The sequence below is a fragment of the Monodelphis domestica genome, chromosome 1 (genome assembly GCF_027887165.1).
Source record: "Monodelphis domestica isolate mMonDom1 chromosome 1, mMonDom1.pri, whole genome shotgun sequence".
Taxonomy (NCBI): domain Eukaryota; kingdom Metazoa; phylum Chordata; class Mammalia; order Didelphimorphia; family Didelphidae; genus Monodelphis; species Monodelphis domestica.
The window spans coordinates 141912682-141931341 of NC_077227.1; the positions used below are offsets into that span (position 1 = coordinate 141912682).

The window sequence follows — 18660 nt, forward strand, 5'->3', positions numbered from 1 at the left end:
TTTTGGGTAAGTCATTTAACTTCACCTGGCCTCCAATTTCCTCATCTAAAAAAGTATGTGTGTGGGTATCAGACCACAAGCCTCTAAGGTCTTATCTATGATAAGAGATTATGATATATGAGAGACTATGAAGTCTCTAAAATTAAGCAATATATTTATCCCTGAGTCCTTTCTGACATAAGGATAGCTGTTACTTACTCCATTGACCCTCTGTTACTTTACTCCTGATACATGATGCCAGATTTATTTGCAAGGCAGAGGTTAGGTGATAGAAAACTGGTACCCTCAGAAACAGGAAACAATGGCTAAGGGCCAGTGGCTTGTGAGCAGAGAACTGTAGCCCTTCACTTTCCTTGTACTCCTAGATTTGTGGGTTACAATAGTTCTCTCCTTGAAAGTTAGCAACAGTCTCTAGAAATCATAAGATGACCAACCAGCCAACCTCACTACAAACGCTGTAATATTGTGTTTAGGTCTAAGGGCATTGATGGTGAACCTTTTAGAGACTGAGTGCCCAGACATTCAGCCTCATACTGTAAGCCCCCAGCCTTACCCCAGACAGGGGAGAAAGAAAGCACTCCCATTGGGCTGCTGGACAGAGAGGTAGGGGAAGTGAGAAATGTCCTTTTATGTGCATTGGGAGGGGGGAGGAGTGTCCCCCTATATATGTGCCATAAGTTTGCTAACATGGGTCATGGGGGTGTCACATTTCATTTAAATTATTTTTGAACTATTTTAATTTTATATCAGCTTCAATTTTTAATATATTCTTTCTTGTATTCCTATACAGCCTGTAATTCCTTATAATTGTAACCCAGCTTTTGCATGTGCTCAGACCTAGGTGCATCTAAGATAGAGGCACCCATGTGGTAGACAGCAGAGACTTGCTTCTGAGATTAGGCAGAACAGGCTGTGCCTTTGACGCTAAGAGACAGGGACAGTCTCCTGCTCTCTTTTGGGCAGCAGGAGAGGTAGAACTATATATCAAACTGCACAATGGCTCCCTCCCAATGTTCCCCCTATGTCCACCCCTTCAACATTTCCCCCCAGTGCTAGTTAGCTCTTTCACTCTTGTTAAGAATTAGGAAGCATTTCCTTCTTGGGCTCCATGGTTTATATTTTTTCATAACTGATTAGAAAGTTTTCTGAGAATAAGATTCAGTTAAAAATGAAATTTGCAGAAGAATACCATTTCTTCACCTGAGAAGTAGATATCATGTTTATGTTTCTTCAGATCAAAGGCAGTTTCAGCTTACCCAGCTAAGCTTTCCACTGGCCTAAGCTCCACCCAAATGTTGAGGAAGGAGGGTGTAGGCATTAGTCTTGACTTATTATTAGGTTTACCTTCTTAAATTTCCTGTATGCCATGTTCTGGTCTCCTTGTGCCAGGTCTGCTTCTCCAAGGAGACAGTAAGTCCCTGCTACTTCGGGGCTGATATTCCCAAATGTTGCTACTTTGGCACCTAGTGATTCCTTTAGTATCTGAGTTGCTCTCTATAAAAAAGAATAAAAAAGGTATTTGGTTGGAAACGTTCAGGAGCTGATGAGGAGCACTGACTGTTAATATTATGTAATTGAGGCTTATTTTCACTCTTTGGAAGAAGGAAGTTTTGTACAAGTGCCTTATAATCTTCAGTTAAAGCAACAGGAACATACAGCTACTTAAAAAAAAAAAGTGAGTATGTGACGTAGGCCTTTCAGATGGCATAACTTGAAAACAGAATGAAGCTGCACAACAAGAAGGAAAGCCCATTTTCGTATCTCATTTGTTTATTTTTGTTAAGCAGTGAAATAATTTAACATTTTTAGTTGAAGGATCTTCTTCCACTCACCTAGGGGGAAAAAAATCAAACCAAACCCAAGCTATCTTTCTACTGTAGATGCTTTCCTAAAATCTAGGATATATTCCAGAGTTTTTCATCACAAATACTTTCAGATGTTGAAAATAAACACCTAAACCTGACATGACATTTTGTTTGGTCTAATTTATTAGAATATTTAAATCCTAGCTATGGATTAAAAAAAAATAGGGTTTGTAGGAAAAAAATGAAATCATATCCCCCAGCTAATCTTGTCGTTCACACAAAAATGCTGGGGAAAAAAATTCTGTCTAAAACATTTGGATCTCTACATGAAATACTGAAACTCTATTTAAAATCTGTTAGATTTAAGATTAGCTGTAAATTATATAAATTGCCTATGGAATATTTATCCAAATATGACATTTTCATGTTACACATATAGGTGGGCACATATACTCCTGTGTATATAGTTACATTTAGTATAAATGAGAGACCATATGGAGACCTAATCGCAGAGTCAGAAAGGTTTGAGATTAAAGCCCCATCTCTGACATATACTAGCTTTGAAATTAACTTCTCAATGCTTCAAGCTACTCTCTAAGACTCTAAATTGTAGAGCATCTACATTGGTAGAGGGAACTATCTTTTCCAATGAAACTACAAGTCTAGCCTTATATATAAGTATACATTTTCCATTTTCTCTCTCTCTCTCAAACACACACACACACACACACACACACACACACACACACAGTGATAGAGGCTGATCAATTTCATATACTCTTCAGTCTGGCACTTCTTCTTTAGTGCCAAGTCTCTATCACAACACACACATACACAGATTTCAGATAAATTACATGGGTCCAGAAATATAGGTAGACTTTTTTTCTTGGACTGTATGTATGATTATATTTGTTTAAAGCTTCAGACAAGGAATTTCCTCTTCCAAGGGAGATTAACCCTTCTGCTGTACCTTAATATTTGAAACAGCTGACTGTGGGCACTGAGAAATGACAGGACTTTTCCAAAGATGAGACTTGAAATCTGGCCTTCCTGACTTGGTTCTCTATCCACCATGGAACACTGTGCTATGTGTGTGTGCATGTGTGCGTGTAAAACATAGACACTACTTAAGGGGGCCATACTTCAGAGTTTCAAAGGCCTGCTAATATATACAAAATAATAAAAGAAATCATTTAATACTCTACCAGTATCATAAATTTCTATGAAACAAAAAGGAGAGTGTTGATAAGGAAGATTTCTTAACCCTTTAAGATAAAGAAATTAGGTTTGTTTGTTTTTAATTTGTTCTTAGATTTATCAGCAATTCTGCTTGCCTGATACTGTATCACACATTTGTTGGAAATGAATGGAATTTCAGGGATGAGTGGAGTCTTCCAGTGTTTCCAAAAGAAATGACTAACTGGCTCTATATGGCCAATGAAAGGAAGAGAATATAGGAGTCATATTTTCAAATAGCTGCCATACCTAGCTTCTGAATCATACATGCTAAAAAAAAAAAGGAAATTAGTTAAAACTGTTAAGAATTGCCTAAGTGATGCAAGGTGCTTAGAGAAGAATGACTTGATTAGGGCCTTGCATTTAGTCATGAATACAAAGAAGCATAAAATAGCATATGCTTAAAGGGCTTATGATCACATTGGGTAGATAAAAAAGGAAAAGTTAAATGACTAAAATATTTTTAGTAATTCACAAGAGAATAACCGTATATCTTAAGTCATGATTAGTTGCCACTGAATTTCACAGCCAACAAACAGTTCAGGAGTTTGGAGGAAACTAGAATCATAATTAGGGTGGGGTTTGTTGGTATAGAAAGAGCTAACAGCACTTTCACTCTTTCTTCAAATGAGAAAAAAAACATGAGTTTAGTACGTAGTTAGCTGGAATAATTAGTTAAAAAATAGTAAGTTAGGGGATGCTTTATGCCAACCCTCACAGCCTCTCTTTAGGTAAACCTATTTCTCTGGCTTGTAATACCCCAGAACAGGGCATGGCATGAAAGTCCCCTACTCCTACATACTTCTTCTAAGTTTTTAGGGTCTTTTCTCACTCATCCTTCCCACCTTTTAATACTCAGTTAAATTTGTCACTAGTACATGGCTTTAGAGGAAGGAAAAATTTTCTGGAATGATCAAGCTTTTCACAAAAAAGATGAGATTGAACTGGGTCTTTAAAAATCTAGACAGATGAAAGTGGGCAAGAAATTCTAGATGGGAAAGACCATTGACTAAAGCAGTTTGAGTGAAAGAAAGGGCTCATGTGTAGAAGTTGTGGGTGGAAAATCTGGAAAAGTAAGTTGGGGATAGATTGTAGAAGGCCTTGAAGGTAAAGCTAAGGGAACTGGTTTTATCCTATAATCAGCAGAGTGCCAGTCAAAGAGCAGGAGAATGGCAAAATAAAATTAAAAATTCAGTTTTATAAGAGTATTGTGAATTTTAAAATTACTCCACCCTAATTAGATATACTTTAGGGGAAGATAAAGTTGTAAACTCCTGATTGAACAATGAAGGCATTTAACTCATACCTTATAGTGAAGCTAGAACTTTAAGCTAAGTCTATTTTTAGATTTAATACAAAAAGATGTTAAGTACTTATAAAGGTTAAATTAATCACAAAAAGGTCAAGTAACTCAAAAAAGGTAAGCTTAACAAAGAAGTGTAAAGTACCTCAGAAGATATAATCTAACTAGAGAAGGTGAGAACTAAAGAATGGGCAGTCCTGGAGAAAAGCATCTACTGTGATTGGTAGACGTGAAAATTTAGGGGAGGTGACATAAGAGAAAATTTCTTTAAAAGGAGGCTAGAAAGGTCAGTTGAGGCATTTTCATTTTGGAATTCAACTTTGAATTCAGTTGAGGACTGAAACTCAGCCTGGAGGATCTCCCTCAGACAGCATATGGTCTGGTGAGTGATAATAAAAGACTGACTCCCATTCCCGTGGGCTCAGGAAGGCCACTTTGGCCAAGGCCTTTAACTACTTCCTGGCTCAGCCTGAGCCGGAGCAGTTTAAACTCTCTCTCTCTCTCTCTCTCTCTCTCTCTCTCTCTCTCTCTCTCTCTCTCTCTCTCTCTCTCTCTCTCTCTCTCTCTCTCTCTCTCTCTCTCTCTCTCTCTCTCTCTCCCTCTCCCTCTCTCCCTCTCTCTCTCTCTCTCTCTCTCTCTCTCTCTCTCTCTCTCTCTCTCTCTCTCCCCCTTTATTCCTTCTCTCTATATTAATTAAATAACCATAATTTCCAGCTGACTTGGGTATTTTATTATTTTGGGATTTTCCCTGGTGACCAAATTAATTTAAACAGATTTCAAGTCAAAACACTAAAATTATCCTTTATAGTTTTACATACAAATGAAATATTTTAAACATTTTTTACATACAAAATAATTCTGAAATGTGTGAGATAAAATATTTCAAAAGATTTATCTATAGGATTATCTTTAATATTCTTTAGTATATGTAGCAAAATTTTAGTTCTCAAACTATTAAAAAGGATAAATTATCAGTCTGCTAGCATCCCATAGAAGAGCCACTGGCAATCAGAAGTTCCATTTTAAAGATTGGTCAAAATGGCATATAATGTACCTTGATAACGAAACAGTGTGGACTCCTAAACCTGACCACCGTGGCAGGACTTTCAACTCTTTATGTGATGAAGAAGACTAGTGGCACAGATAATTCAAAAGAGGAGACTACCTAAAATTAATTTATATTTCATTTTGGAATTAGTTTGGAGGCAGAAGTTTTACTTCACTAGTCAATAATGTATGGAAAATAATTGGCACATACCAACTATGGCTATAACTTGAGCTACAAAAGACAGGAGATACTATTATTAGTTTACCCATCAAAAACATAGTTTCAGATTGGTGTTCTTATGAATACTTCTAAGCATTTTGAGATAGTCCTTTGAATCAAGTTATTTCTCACTGTAAATATCAGGATTTAAAGTCTTTGGAGGGGAATTTGTAAGACCTCTTACCTTCTGGTTACCAGTACTGCGAAGAAAATGGCAAAATTCATCTTGAATTGCAAAAAATTTGTCATTGGTTATTCCTCTGGCTTCCTTAAGGATAGTCATACTCATTTGGAAATATTGCTCTGCCACATCTACAAAAGACAGATCATTAAAAAAAATGATGAGTGGCCCCAGATTTGGAAGAAAAACAATAGAGAAACATGTTTTCTGTAATGATGACCCGAAGAGAAGAAAATAAGCCTACCAAAGAAATGAATAAGCAGAAAGACATAATAGTAGATAATAACATAATAACTTTATGGATTGAAAAGCACTTTAGAATTATAATCATATTTTAGTCGTATTTTCCAAGTTTTCAGTGTACTTTCTTATACATTGTCTCACTTGATCTTTATAATAACCATATGAAGTAGGCAGAGCATATATTTATTATTTCTACTTGAACACATAAAGAAGCTGCATATGAGAAAGATAAAGTTATTTGTCCAGGACTGTATCTCTAGTCCATGGGCAGGGGTAGATGTTCTGATTTTTATTGTGACATTCCTTCTATTATGCCGTATTTCCAGGATGAAGCTGTCGTTTGCCCAGCCTGTCTAATTCACCAGAAAAGACAGAACTCAGACTCCGAAGTCATGCAAAGTTTTTGTTTCTTTCCATCTATGAATATCAGCACCTGAAGTGTAACTTAATAGTCTTAGAGAGTGGCTTGCCTTTCCCAAGTTAAGTGAATTATCTCATGATCACAAAGCTGGTATGTAAATTTGACTTTCTTTACCCATCACACATCCTAAGTTTCCCACTGAGATGGCAATCTGGATAAGAGAAACAAAAATCTTCTAGACCAAAAATCAATGTGCATCTTTTAGAATAATGGATAGTTATAAGGATCTTACCATACAATATAGTGCCTAACTGATGTCAGCCACCCAAAAGACTGCTTATTCTTAATGAGCCCTAACTTGTTTGACTACATAATGTTTTTTAAAACCCCTCATTTTCTGTCTTAGAATAAACATAAAGTATCTATTTTAAGGCAAAAGAGCAGTTGGGCTAGGCAACTGAGGTGATTTGCCCAGGGTCCTACAGCTAGGACTCATCTGAGGCCAGATCTGAACCCGGGGTTTTCCCCACTCCAGGCCTGGTTTTATCCACTGTACTACCTAATTGCCCTCAAAATGTTATTAATCATTACTTCTTTTTTTTTGGGGGGGGGATTACCTTTTTGTATTTTTATTCTTTTTATTTTTATTGAAAAATGTATTTAATTAGTTGATTTTAGAATATTTTTCCATGGTTACAAGATGCATGCTCTTTCCCTCCCCTTCCCCCCCCCACCCCCTCTTGGAGCTGACACACAATTCCACTGGCTTTTACATGAGTCACTGATCAAGACCTATTTCCATAGTATTAATATTTGCACTAGGGTAATCATTTTGTCTACATCCCCAATCCTATCCCCATCGACCCATGTATTCAAGCAGTTGTTTTTCTTCTGTGTTTCTCCCCAAAACTCCCAAAGTTTTTCCTCTGAATTTGGATAGTGTTCTTTCTCACAAGTCCCTCCAAATAGTTCTTGATCATTGCATTGCCACTAATGGAGAAGTCCATTACATTCAATTGTACCACAGTGTATCAGTCTCTGTGTACAATGTTCTCCTGGTTCTGCTCCTCTCACTCTGCATCAGTTCCTGGAGGTCGTTCCAGTTCACATGGAATTCTTCCAGCTTATTATTCCTTTGAGCACAATAGTATTCCATCACCAACATATACCACAATTTGTTCAGCCATTCCCCAATTGAAGGGCATCCCCTCATTTTCCAATTTTTTGCCACCAAAAAGAGCGCAGCTATGAATATTTTTGTACAAGTTTTTTTCCTTATGATCTCTTTGGGGTACAAACCGAGCAGTGCTTTGGCTGGATCAAAGGACAGACAGTCTTTTATTACCCTTTGGGCATAGTTCCAAATTGCCATCCAGAATGGTTGGATCAATTCACAACTCCACCAGCAAAGCATTAATGCCCCAACTTTGCCGCATCCCCTCCAGCATTCATTATTTTCCTTTGCTGTTATGTTAGCCAATCTGCTAGGTGTGAGGTGATACCTCAGAGTTGTTTTGATTTACATCTCTCTGATTATAAGAGATTTAGAACACTTTTTCATGTGCTTATTAATGGTTTTGATGTCTTTATCTGAAAATTGCCTATTCATGTTCCTTGCCCATTTATCAATTGGGGAATGGCTTATTAATCATTACTTCTGATGACCTATCTTATCCATAACCAAGAATGGCCAACAAGGCCACTAGAGAGCCAAAATGCCTATATTAGGTCCAAACACTAAAGATCAATAAATCTGTTTATAGAAAAAAGTACTTGGAGTTCATTGCCTATTTTTTTTTTTAGATACAGTGATAGATAACAAGGTTTTCCTTACTCTACAACTGATTAGAAGTAGTTATTTAGAATTGGTAATGAAGACAGCTAGAGGCAAACACACTGATTGATGATAGCAGCAAGAAGTGACTGATGATAGAGAGATAAGACAGAAGAACTATAAAACAGATACAAGAACTCAAAAAGCCCTATGGAGGAACTATATGGTATAGGGGTAAACATCTCAATAAGCCCTCAGGACATGTCACCATATTGATTTTCATCAAAATGATTTTTATTATAGTTTAGCATCTCAGAAAGGTTCACTGTATGAAAGTGATCCATGCTCCACACTTAAATTCTTCCCTGTAATAATGTTGACCTCTTTGAACCTTCATTTTCTTATCAGAAAAAATGGCATATTTCATAGGATAGCTGAGAAAATGAAATAAGCTAATATTTACAAAGTGTTTTGTAAATTGTAGGGCTATATATTCATAAATGTATTATTATTTTTACAATAATAACACATTTTCACAGTGCTTTAAGGTTTATAATGCAGGTGATATTATCTAGGTTTTTAGGAAAGTTATTCCTTTTAATTGAATTACTTTAAACTAATGTGTCAGTGAATGACAATTCTCTCCTCTTTATTTTTTTCTTTCTCATTCTCTTTTATATCTCTTTTTGAGAAGAGTGATAGAAGGGACATTAATGTAAGTTGGACAAAGCTGCCTATGGGAAAGGTCCTCAAAATTTCCTGCTTTCACAGATCGTTTTCTCTTTCAAAACTATTTTTTTTTCAAAACTAAAAAAATTTTCCAGAATCTCCACACTTGTAGTAGTGACAGCAAACATGATATTTCCATCATTGGGAGAGGAAAGAGGAATGAGGCTTATGATAATTATTTTTATGTAGGGGTTACTGATAAGTAGAGCATTTGTATGTCTTAGACTACCTGCATAGATATTAAAACAAAACCAGTCTTATATCTAGAAAATAGAATACAATCAAGTTGTCTTCTCTGTCATAAAATACAAACTGTCCAATAGAAGTGGTTAATAGCTATCATTTCTCAATTGTGTGATAGAGCAGGAAGGACATTGGACTTAGAATGAGAAGACCTATATTGGAGTCTTTGTTCTGCCATCATCTAGCCATATGATTATGGGTAAATTATATAACCTGTTTCACTTTCAATTTCTTCATCTATTGTGAGTCTTACATTGCTTGCCTACTAGAACTAAATTATGAATTACCATCATCATCATTTGTTTACAACACTGACATCTATAATCCTTAAACCACAGAAAATTATTACCCATACTTCCATACTTTTATGTATGCTATTTTGGATGTTTAGTAACAGTAATCTATTGGTAAAGTAGGTATGGTTTACTTATAAGAGTTTTCCCTTTGGTTAATAATTTGTTCCACTACTAAGTACATTATAGGTCATGAATAACCAAAACATTTTTTTAACTTCTAATACATGTTATCTAAGATAGGATATTCTCAACTTCAAAAACTGAATCATCAGCAACTTGATATAGGACCTCTGCAGAAGGTTAGATCATTTTCTAAAATATATGATAATGAATCAGTCTGTAAATCTGAAATTAGCACCCACAGAGGCACAGGTGCTTGACTTGCCTCCCAGTGTCATCAGTCTTTCCATGTTTTCATTCCAACTACATTTGTAATTATTAGGTATTGAGGAAAAGTAACTGTATGGAAAGTCTGAGTAGTTCTTTCTTTTTTATGTAGTTTTTTCAAGTAAAGTGAACTAAAATCTGCACTTTTGTACCAGTTTTGTTGGGAGTCAGAGGAAGATCAAAGAAAGAATAGATAAAATGATGAAATTAAATGAAGGAAACAAGCAAAACTACTCAACTCCTCTTTTTCTTCTGTTTTCTTTATTAAGAAAAATAATCTCGATGCAGGAAAGGACAAAACAAAAAAAGCCACTAATGAAATTGACCATGCAATAGAAATAAAGGATAAGAGAGAGTCCCAAAGCTGCACTTATTTATAGCTATAATATATTTTAAAAACAGAGAGATTCCAGTATACAGTGAAAAGATTCTCTATATAGAATTTATGAAAAAACAACAGAGAGGAAGTGCACAGAATGAGAAGGCATGAACTAGGGAATAATATATGCTCTGAACTGGCAGCTGGGTTGTACAGTAGATAGAGCCCCAGACATGAAGTCAGGGGGATCTGAGTTCAAATCCAACCTCAGACTAGCTGTGAGTCCCAGGGCAAGATATTTAACACTACTTGCTTCAGTTTCCTCATCTGTAAATTAGCCAGAGGAAAAAATAGTAAACCATTCCAGTATCTTTGCCAAGAAAACTCCAGGTGAGATCACTAAGAGTCCTACAGGACTGAAATAAATGAACAACATTTAAAAAAATGTGCCCCAAACAAGTGATATTATGCTCATGTCTCCTTCATCCTCAAAAAATACTCACTTGATCCTCGCAGCCATGCTAATTATCATCCCATATTTTTTCTGATATTTCTGGTAAAACTTTTTGAGAACGCTGTCTACAAGAGGGGCCTTCTCTTCTTCTCCTCTCACTCTCTTTACAACTTTTTACAATCTAGCTTCTGACCTCATTATTCCAGCAAAACTTTCTCTCCAGTTATCAATGATTTCTTAATTGCCAAATCCAATGTCTTTTTTTCTCAGTCTTTATCCTTCTCAACTTCCCTGTAGCTTTTGATGTTGTTACTTGTTCTCTTCTTGATACTCTTCTCCAGTTTTTCAGGACACTACTTTCTCCCAGTTCTCCTCCTTCCTCTTAAACTGCTCCTTCTCAGTCTTCTTTGCTGGATCCTCATCCAAGTCATCCCTTTTAGTAGATGTCCCATAGGGCTCTAACCTGGACCCTCTTCTTTTCTTCTTCTATACTATTTCACTTAATGATCTCATCAGTTCCCATTGACTTAATTATCATTGCTATACTGATGATTCTCAGATCTTCCGTAATCTCCCCACTGACCTCTCTAGTCTCCCATCTCCATTGGCCTATCTGGCATCTTGAACTGGATGTCCTTAAGTCATTTTAATTGAACCATTTCCAAATTATGTCCAAAAGGCTCTAAAATTGTGCCTATACTTTGATCAAGCAATATCTTTACTCAGTCTACTAGAGATAAAAAAAAAAGGGAAAAGGACCTATTTGCATACCAATATTTACTACAGCTATTTTGTGGAAGCAAAGGTTTGGAAATTGAAGGGTTGTCCATCAATTGGGGAATGGCTGAACAAGTTGTGACATATGATTGTAATGGAAAACTATCATGCTATAAGAAATGACAAGCAGGATGATTTCAGAAAAACCTGGAAAGATTTATGTGAACTGATACAAAGTGAACAGAATCTGAAGAATATAGTAAATAGTATCAGCAATATTTTTTGATGAACAACTGTGAATGGCCTAGTTATTCTCAGCAATACAGTGATTTAAGACAATCCCAGTTATTCATGATGAAAATGCATCAGCCTCCACAGAAAGAACTGATGGAGTCTGTGGAAAGGAAAACGGAATCAAACTCTGGACTTTCTGTCAGTGAGTTGGAGCAAACAGCAGTTGGAAGGTTAGAGAAATTGATGGACAGCAATGACAGTTGGTGAGGGGGAAAGGTGAGTTGAAGAGTGACATTTGGTCTTGAAGACTCTCTTTCCTGATCCTCGGACTGGAAGGAGTGCTCTCTCCAAGTCTCGGGGTAGAAGTGCCTCTATTCCTGGATATTTCCCATCTGTGTGCTCTACCTGGATTCCTGTGATCTTGTCATTGAACAGAAGGATTTAAGGGGAGCAGTTTGAACTATAAGGCCAGTCTTTAGGGGTGTCAGCTCAAAGAGACAGGCCCAACCAGCTCTGAAGGTCAGAACTTTTTCTTCCTCTTGCTGTCTACTGCTAAAGACTTTGAACTTAAGAAAACTAACACAGATAATCATAGACAGGAATAAAAGAAACCCTCCACCAGCCTGTGAGGTCTGGCCTCAGCTTAAAAATTGAGAGACTCACACCCAATCTAGGAAAATCCCGATTCTCTCTTCCCTGATACCTCCCCAATCCAAACTTGTTATTAAATTCATCTTGAGTTAAATAACCTGCAGTCAGATAAGAGAACTCTCATTTCAGGGGAACATAGAGGCAGCTGAACCTAAGGACAGCCATTGGACCATAAACGGTCCTTATTGGATCTTTACTGAGCGACCTTGGTCTGGGGGAAGGCTTATTCCTCAGGGGGGTTCATGCTTATCTTCTCTGGGGTATCTTCAACATCAATCAACACAGAATACCTCCCCTCAAGCTATCATAGTTGGCCCATTTCTGGGAATGCCATTTTTCAAAGATAGCCTTCAAAGATGCAGGAGGCATCTCTCTCCTTTTACCTCACCAGCAGCCATATTCCCTCTATCCCTTCAACTCCTCCATTCCCTGTTAGAAAACCTTACATATCCTCAGTACCCCTTCAATCCTCTGAAATCCCTTTATTACAGTTTTGCAGAGCCAGTTAAGAGTTCTGTTGCAAGTCTGAATGCAGACCAAACCATGCTTTTACTTTCTTTCTCCTTTTTTTTGTTTGAGATCTCTTCCACATAAAGACCAATATGGGGAAATGATATACATAATTTCACATGTAAAATCTATTTTACATTGCTTTCCCTCTTGGGGTGGAAGTATAAGAGACATGAAGAAGGGAGAAAAGGAGAAAATTTGGAACTCAAAATTTAAAAAAAGTTAAAAAATTTTAAATAAAAAAACTAACCATGTTCAAAATTGAACTCATTATCTTTCCTCCCAATGAGGAGGAACCCTTCCTCTAGCCCCCTTCCAGATTTTCCAATTACTACAGAGTGCACTACTATCCTCTTTGTCCCCCAGGTTTGCAATGTATTTGCCATCCTCTGTTCTTCACTATCTCTCATATCCAATCTGTTGCCAATGCCTGGCAATTTCACCATTGTAATATTTCTTGAATATGCTTCCTTCTACCCTTTGTCATTGTGCCCCTCTGGTGTAGGGTCTCATCATCTCATCCTTGGACTATTATAATGGCCTGCTGGTGAACCTGCCTTCCTCAAATTTCTCTCCACTCCAATCCATTCTCCATTTAGCTACCAAAGTGATTTTCATTAAACATAGGATTAACTATGTAAACTATTCAAAAAACTCCAGCAGCATTTTATTACCTCCAAGATCAAATACATAATCCTTGGTTTGTCAGTCAATGCCTTTTATTAACATATGTAAAGATTAAAATTTAGGGGAGATGGGGAGACTGAGGCAGGTAGAAATTAGTTTCTCTCTGCAAGGAGTACTATATTTTTTAGAGGTTTATTAAAGGTTAAAGATTAAGAATATACAAGTAAGAAACATGTGCCTAGGCCAGAGGCCTAGACACAATAACCTCACATCATGGAAGAGACGCCTCTGCTCCAAACGGAAGTCCAAAAGGGCCAAGAGCCCCTCAAAAGCCTTTGACTCTACTTAAATACCTTCTCGATCTCGGCCCAGGTGAGATTACAAGGCATTCTCGGGAAGTGGAGCAAAGGCTCATGGGGATTGTAGTCCTGTATTCGAGTCTATTTTTTACATTCCCCCCTTTGATCGTTTGCAAAAAATTAATTTTTTTCCAAAGGATCATGAAAACATAATCAAGAAATCTATATATCATCCTGGTAGAAGTAAAATAGTGAGCTGAAGAGCATAAATAAAGGGGTGCTCCTTGTTCTTGGAGGCTTTTCCCAAGGGTACAAATGCCCTGAAATTAACTGCCCAACTTCCATTCACATGTGGGAAGGTTGGGGGTTATAAAATACATTTCACTTCAGCTACTAGAATGGGCCTTACCTCGTGGTAGGGGCAGGCAAAAATAACCAGACTGTTAAAAAAATTTCAAAATCATATTTAAAAAACCCTTAAAATCAAATCATTTGAGGTATTTAGCACATTAAAATTTTCAAAGGTTGTTAATACAATTATAACCAGTTCTGAAGTCCATCTATCCTCAGCAAAATAAAAAAAAGCTGTTTTTTCATATATGGGCTTATTCACAATAATATTTTTTCAACACAGTTATAGGGGAAAAACAACAGAATTTCAAAACTCAGTACATTCAAAATAAATTCAATCAACCTTCAGTTCACAGAATATTCAATCCAGTAATATATGAACTTAAAATCACAAAGTTAAACCTTAAACAAAACAATGCAATAGAATACAGAGATTTTTTTATAAACCATTGGAGTCTGAAATGCCTTAGAATACAGCCTTTAGTCTCTTCAAAGTTCCTTGGGGTTTTTTTGTTTGTTTGTTTGTTTGTTTTTAGTTATCCATTTAAATGTCTATTGTCCGAAGGTAGAGTAGTAAAGGCTAGGCTAAGGGGTTCAAGGGATCCGTCCAGGGCCCCATAGCTGGGAAGCATTGGAGGCCAGATTTTAACTAGAGACCTCCCGTCTCTGGGCCTGGCTTCCAGTTCGCTGGGCCACCCATTTTCCTCCCCAAAGTTAAAGTTGAATCTTTGGGCTGAGTCTGCTCCCAGACAGGCAGGTAAAATCAATGAAACTGCCAGAAGAGTCAAAAATCCTTTTAAACAGCCCATTGCTTTTTAGGTTTCTGTTTGAAAAGTCTGTTTCTTCTCTCTAGTCTTTTCTCTCTTTCCCCTCTCTGATCCCGCAGTGGCCAATACCCCCAGCCACGTGGAGGCTTAGCCTAAGGGAAAATCTCCTTTCCCTCTGGTCTCTCCCCTCCGCCCACGTGGCCAATACTGTTACCAGCTGGTCGCAATGAGTCCTGAGCGATCTGCTCCAAGGATCTGGGTGATGAGCCGGCTGGGTCGGGCTCCTGGGTCTGGGGCACAGAAATAAGCAGGCAGCGGGCCGGTGAGAGGCCAGGAGCAGGAGCGGCTGCGGGGGTGGTCAAGGCCGGGACCAGGTACCAGGTGAGGATGATCAGGGCTGCAGGCTGCAGGCAGGAAGCGGCGGGGCCGCTTTCTAGGTACTAGCTATTAAAACTGAATTTAAGATCAGAAAAGAAATCAGAAGACTGAAAGTTCTTTTTCCCGTAGTGGTTAGCCAAACTGTAAAGATTAAAATTTAGGGGAGATGGGGAGACTGAGGCAGGTAGAAATTAGTTTCTCTCTGCAAGGAGTACTATATTTTTTAGAGGTTTATTAAAGGTTAAAGATTAAGAATATACAAGTAAGAAACATGTGCCTAGGCCAGAGGCCTAGACACAATAACCTCACATCATGGAAGAGACGCCTCTGCTCCAAACGGAAGTCCAAAAGGGCCAAGAGCCCCTCAAAAGCCTTTGACTCTACTTAAATACCTTCTCGATCTCGGCCCAGGTGAGATTACAAGGCATTCTCGGGAAGTGGAGCAAAGGCTCATGGGGATTGTAGTCCTGTATTCGAGTCTATTTTTTACACATAACATGCCTCATCCCCACAACACCTTTCCAGCCTTTTTCCACCTTACTCCCTGTACCATGTATTCTGTGATTCAGTAACCCTGATTTTGTTGCTCTTCTTCACACAAGACATTCCATCTCCCAACTCCACATATTTTCATTGGCTGTCCTCCATGTCTAGAAATTTCCTTCTCACTTCTACCTCCTTGTGTCCCTGGCTTCCTGTAAATCCCAGCTAAAATCTCATCTTCTATAGAAAATCTTTCCCAATCCCTCTCAATTTTAGTGATTTCCCCTGTTGAATATTTCTTATTTGTCCTGCATATACTTTGTATTTTGTCTTCTTCATTAGACTGTGAGCTCTTTGAAGGCAGGGACTGTCTTTTGTCCATCTTTGTTAGCACTTAGCACAGTACCTGCCTGGCACTTAATAACTGCTTACTAACTTAGCTGTTCATCAAGTTCATGAAGAAAAAGTCACACTAGAAAATTTAATTTTCTAATAGGGTTATTAGGCTAATAGAAAAAGGAAATACCTTAGCCATGGTGTACCTGGTTTTCAGGAGGGCATATAAGTGATCAGGCATTTCATGTACCATTTTGGCTGAGATGAAGAAATGTGGTTGTAAAGTAAAAAAACTGGATAAGTGGCAGAACTTATTGAGTGGTGATTAATAGATGGATTTTCTCCAAGAGGGAGGGGATCTAATGGAAGGTCTAGGAACTGGTCCTTTGTGCTTCTATTAAACATTTCTGTCAATGCCATAAATGAAACTGGCAACTGAAATGGCTAATTAGACAACTGTCAAATATATTAGATTGAAATTGGTAATACCTTATAAAACTGGCAGATAACTTTCTGAATCTGGATCTAAAAACATCTTGATAAGCTCAGATGATTGACTATTTAAAGCTCATGAGGTTAAATTTAATAGGTATAAGTGTAAAATCCTATAATTTGGTTAAAACATTCAAGATACTAGGTATAGGCTTGAGAAGAGAAGATCCAGACAATGGCTCAAGTGAAAGAAAACTTGTTATCTCACTACATGGCTCAATATAAACTAGCAGTATCATGTGGTCACCCCCAAAATACATGTAATATTAGCAGAAATATTGTGTGTAAGGACAATTAAATTTATATTCTTCTTATGCTCTGTCCTTATTAGACTAACTTTGGATTACTATGTATAGTGGCACATTTTATAAAGGCTATTGATAGAACAGAGCTCAACACTAAGAAGGAAACCAATGTGATGATGGAATTAAAAACTATGCTACAAAAGAAATGGTTAAAGGATTGGGAATTTTTTCATCTCTCACCTGGAGAGAATAAAACTTAGGGGGTAGAAGTCTTTAAGTATTTGAAGAGCTGTCATATGGAAGAACTAGACTTGTTTTGTTTGGTTCTGGAGAGCAGAAGTGGAAATAAAAAGCAGAAATTTTAAAGGTACTCATTTCAACACAATGTAAGAAAAATCTTCCTAAAAGAGTGGTTTTAAAGAACAGGGTTTCTGTAAAAGACCGTTAGCCCCTTATTACTTGGATTCTTCACATAAAGTTTGGATGACTACTTTGTGAGGTGGGGATGTTGTAGAAGAAATTACTGCACAGATGTAGGTTGGGTTAGGGGACCTCTAAGGCCTCTTCCAACTCTGAGATTCCATGATTAAAGAAAAAAATTAGTATCACTTCAGCAGCTATAATTTGTGAGGCTCAGTTTTTGCAGGGTGGCAGCAATGCCATGCCATTTCAAAGTATCCCTGTGGCTGGTTTCATTTGAGAATTCAGACCTACTTAATCCCTTCAGGGAGTTTAATGGACTTTGCTATCCATGGACAAATATAGACAAAATAAAGGAATGCTTCATTCAGAAGGTATTTAGGCATGATTACAATTTGGCAGATCTATGGTCAGGTGGCATTTAATTAAAATAAATCCCAGTAACAGAATGCTCATTTTCCTGGGGTTGTCCTAAGGCAATCTAAGGCAGGAAAAATTGGAACAATGGGGATAGTTTTAATTAAAAGAGAACCCTTCATGTAAAATTTGACAATTATCTTTTGTAACTGTCATGAAAGCAATCTCTACACTCTGCTAAATGAAAAAGTATTAAGAGCACTTGGGGATTTAAGAGAGAGAAAAATCATATCGTAGCATGGCGTTAACCCAAGAGCACTCAATCATCAGGCAACAAGAAAACTGACAAATTGTACTTCATTTAAATATTAAATAAAAGTCCCTCACAAAAGGCTACTATGATAGTTGTAGAGAAGTAGATTTCAACTGAATATAAGGGAAATCTTTTAATAATTAAAAATGTCCAGAAGTCCAATTGTTTACTTTGGGCAATAGTGAGGTTCTCATCCCTGGAGGGCCTGGGTGATTGTTTTTTTTTTTTTGCTTAGGTATTATGTATCCTGGCCTCTGTGGTCCTTTCTAAGGGAGATTCTCAGATGCCTTCAGTAGTAGTACCTCAGATAGAGCTGGTAAAATCAGTCTTGGGAAAGGGCAAAAATGCTCCCTCTTTATAAATATAAAGTTACTGAACTATACAGCTGGAAACAACTAAAGATTCCATGAAAGTAAGCACTGGATCTCATTTCACTTTTGTCATTTCCCCACTGCCTTAACACAACAGTCTCCCATAGAATAAAAGCTTAGACAGGTTTAGTGAAGTTTGCTCCAATTGATCAGAACAGGAAAAAACAAGCAAACAAAATTACCACTCTTTTGGGGTGGAAATAAGTCTCTAAAGATGTTGATCAATTTTTATAGTACTTCCAATATAAGAAATAGAACTAAATGCCTTTTTGCCTCCTTTTCATCGATCTATGTTGATCAGTTCTTTACAATTTTAATCAGAACTTTGTTCCCCTAGAGAACTTTCTTAAGTTAATGCCACTCCACTTTGACTCCTTTTTACTCTATAAGCCTTCTCTTTTATTCATTTCTTCAACTAACACTAAGTTGTTTCTTATGTCTCGATAGACTGCTTTGTAGCTATTCTCATTTCTTACATTATGTTTTGAATGCCCAGCTATACTATAAGCTT

General features: G+C 37.3%; 1 protein-coding gene across 9 annotated transcripts in view; it reads right to left on the reverse strand.

Annotated features, from left to right (window-relative positions):
* Positions 1-18660, reverse strand: part of TTC23 (tetratricopeptide repeat domain 23) — a 116680-nt gene that overhangs the window by 8703 nt on the left and 89317 nt on the right. For all 9 annotated transcript variants that reach the window (XM_056807093.1, XM_056807084.1, XM_007479430.2 and 6 more), the window contains 2 exons: positions 5796-5923; positions 1345-1494 (listed from right to left, as the gene is read on the reverse strand). In XM_056807093.1, coding sequence (XP_056663071.1) covers positions 1345-1494; positions 5796-5923 — 278 coding nt within the window. The remainder of the gene's footprint in view (positions 1-1344; positions 1495-5795; positions 5924-18660) is intronic.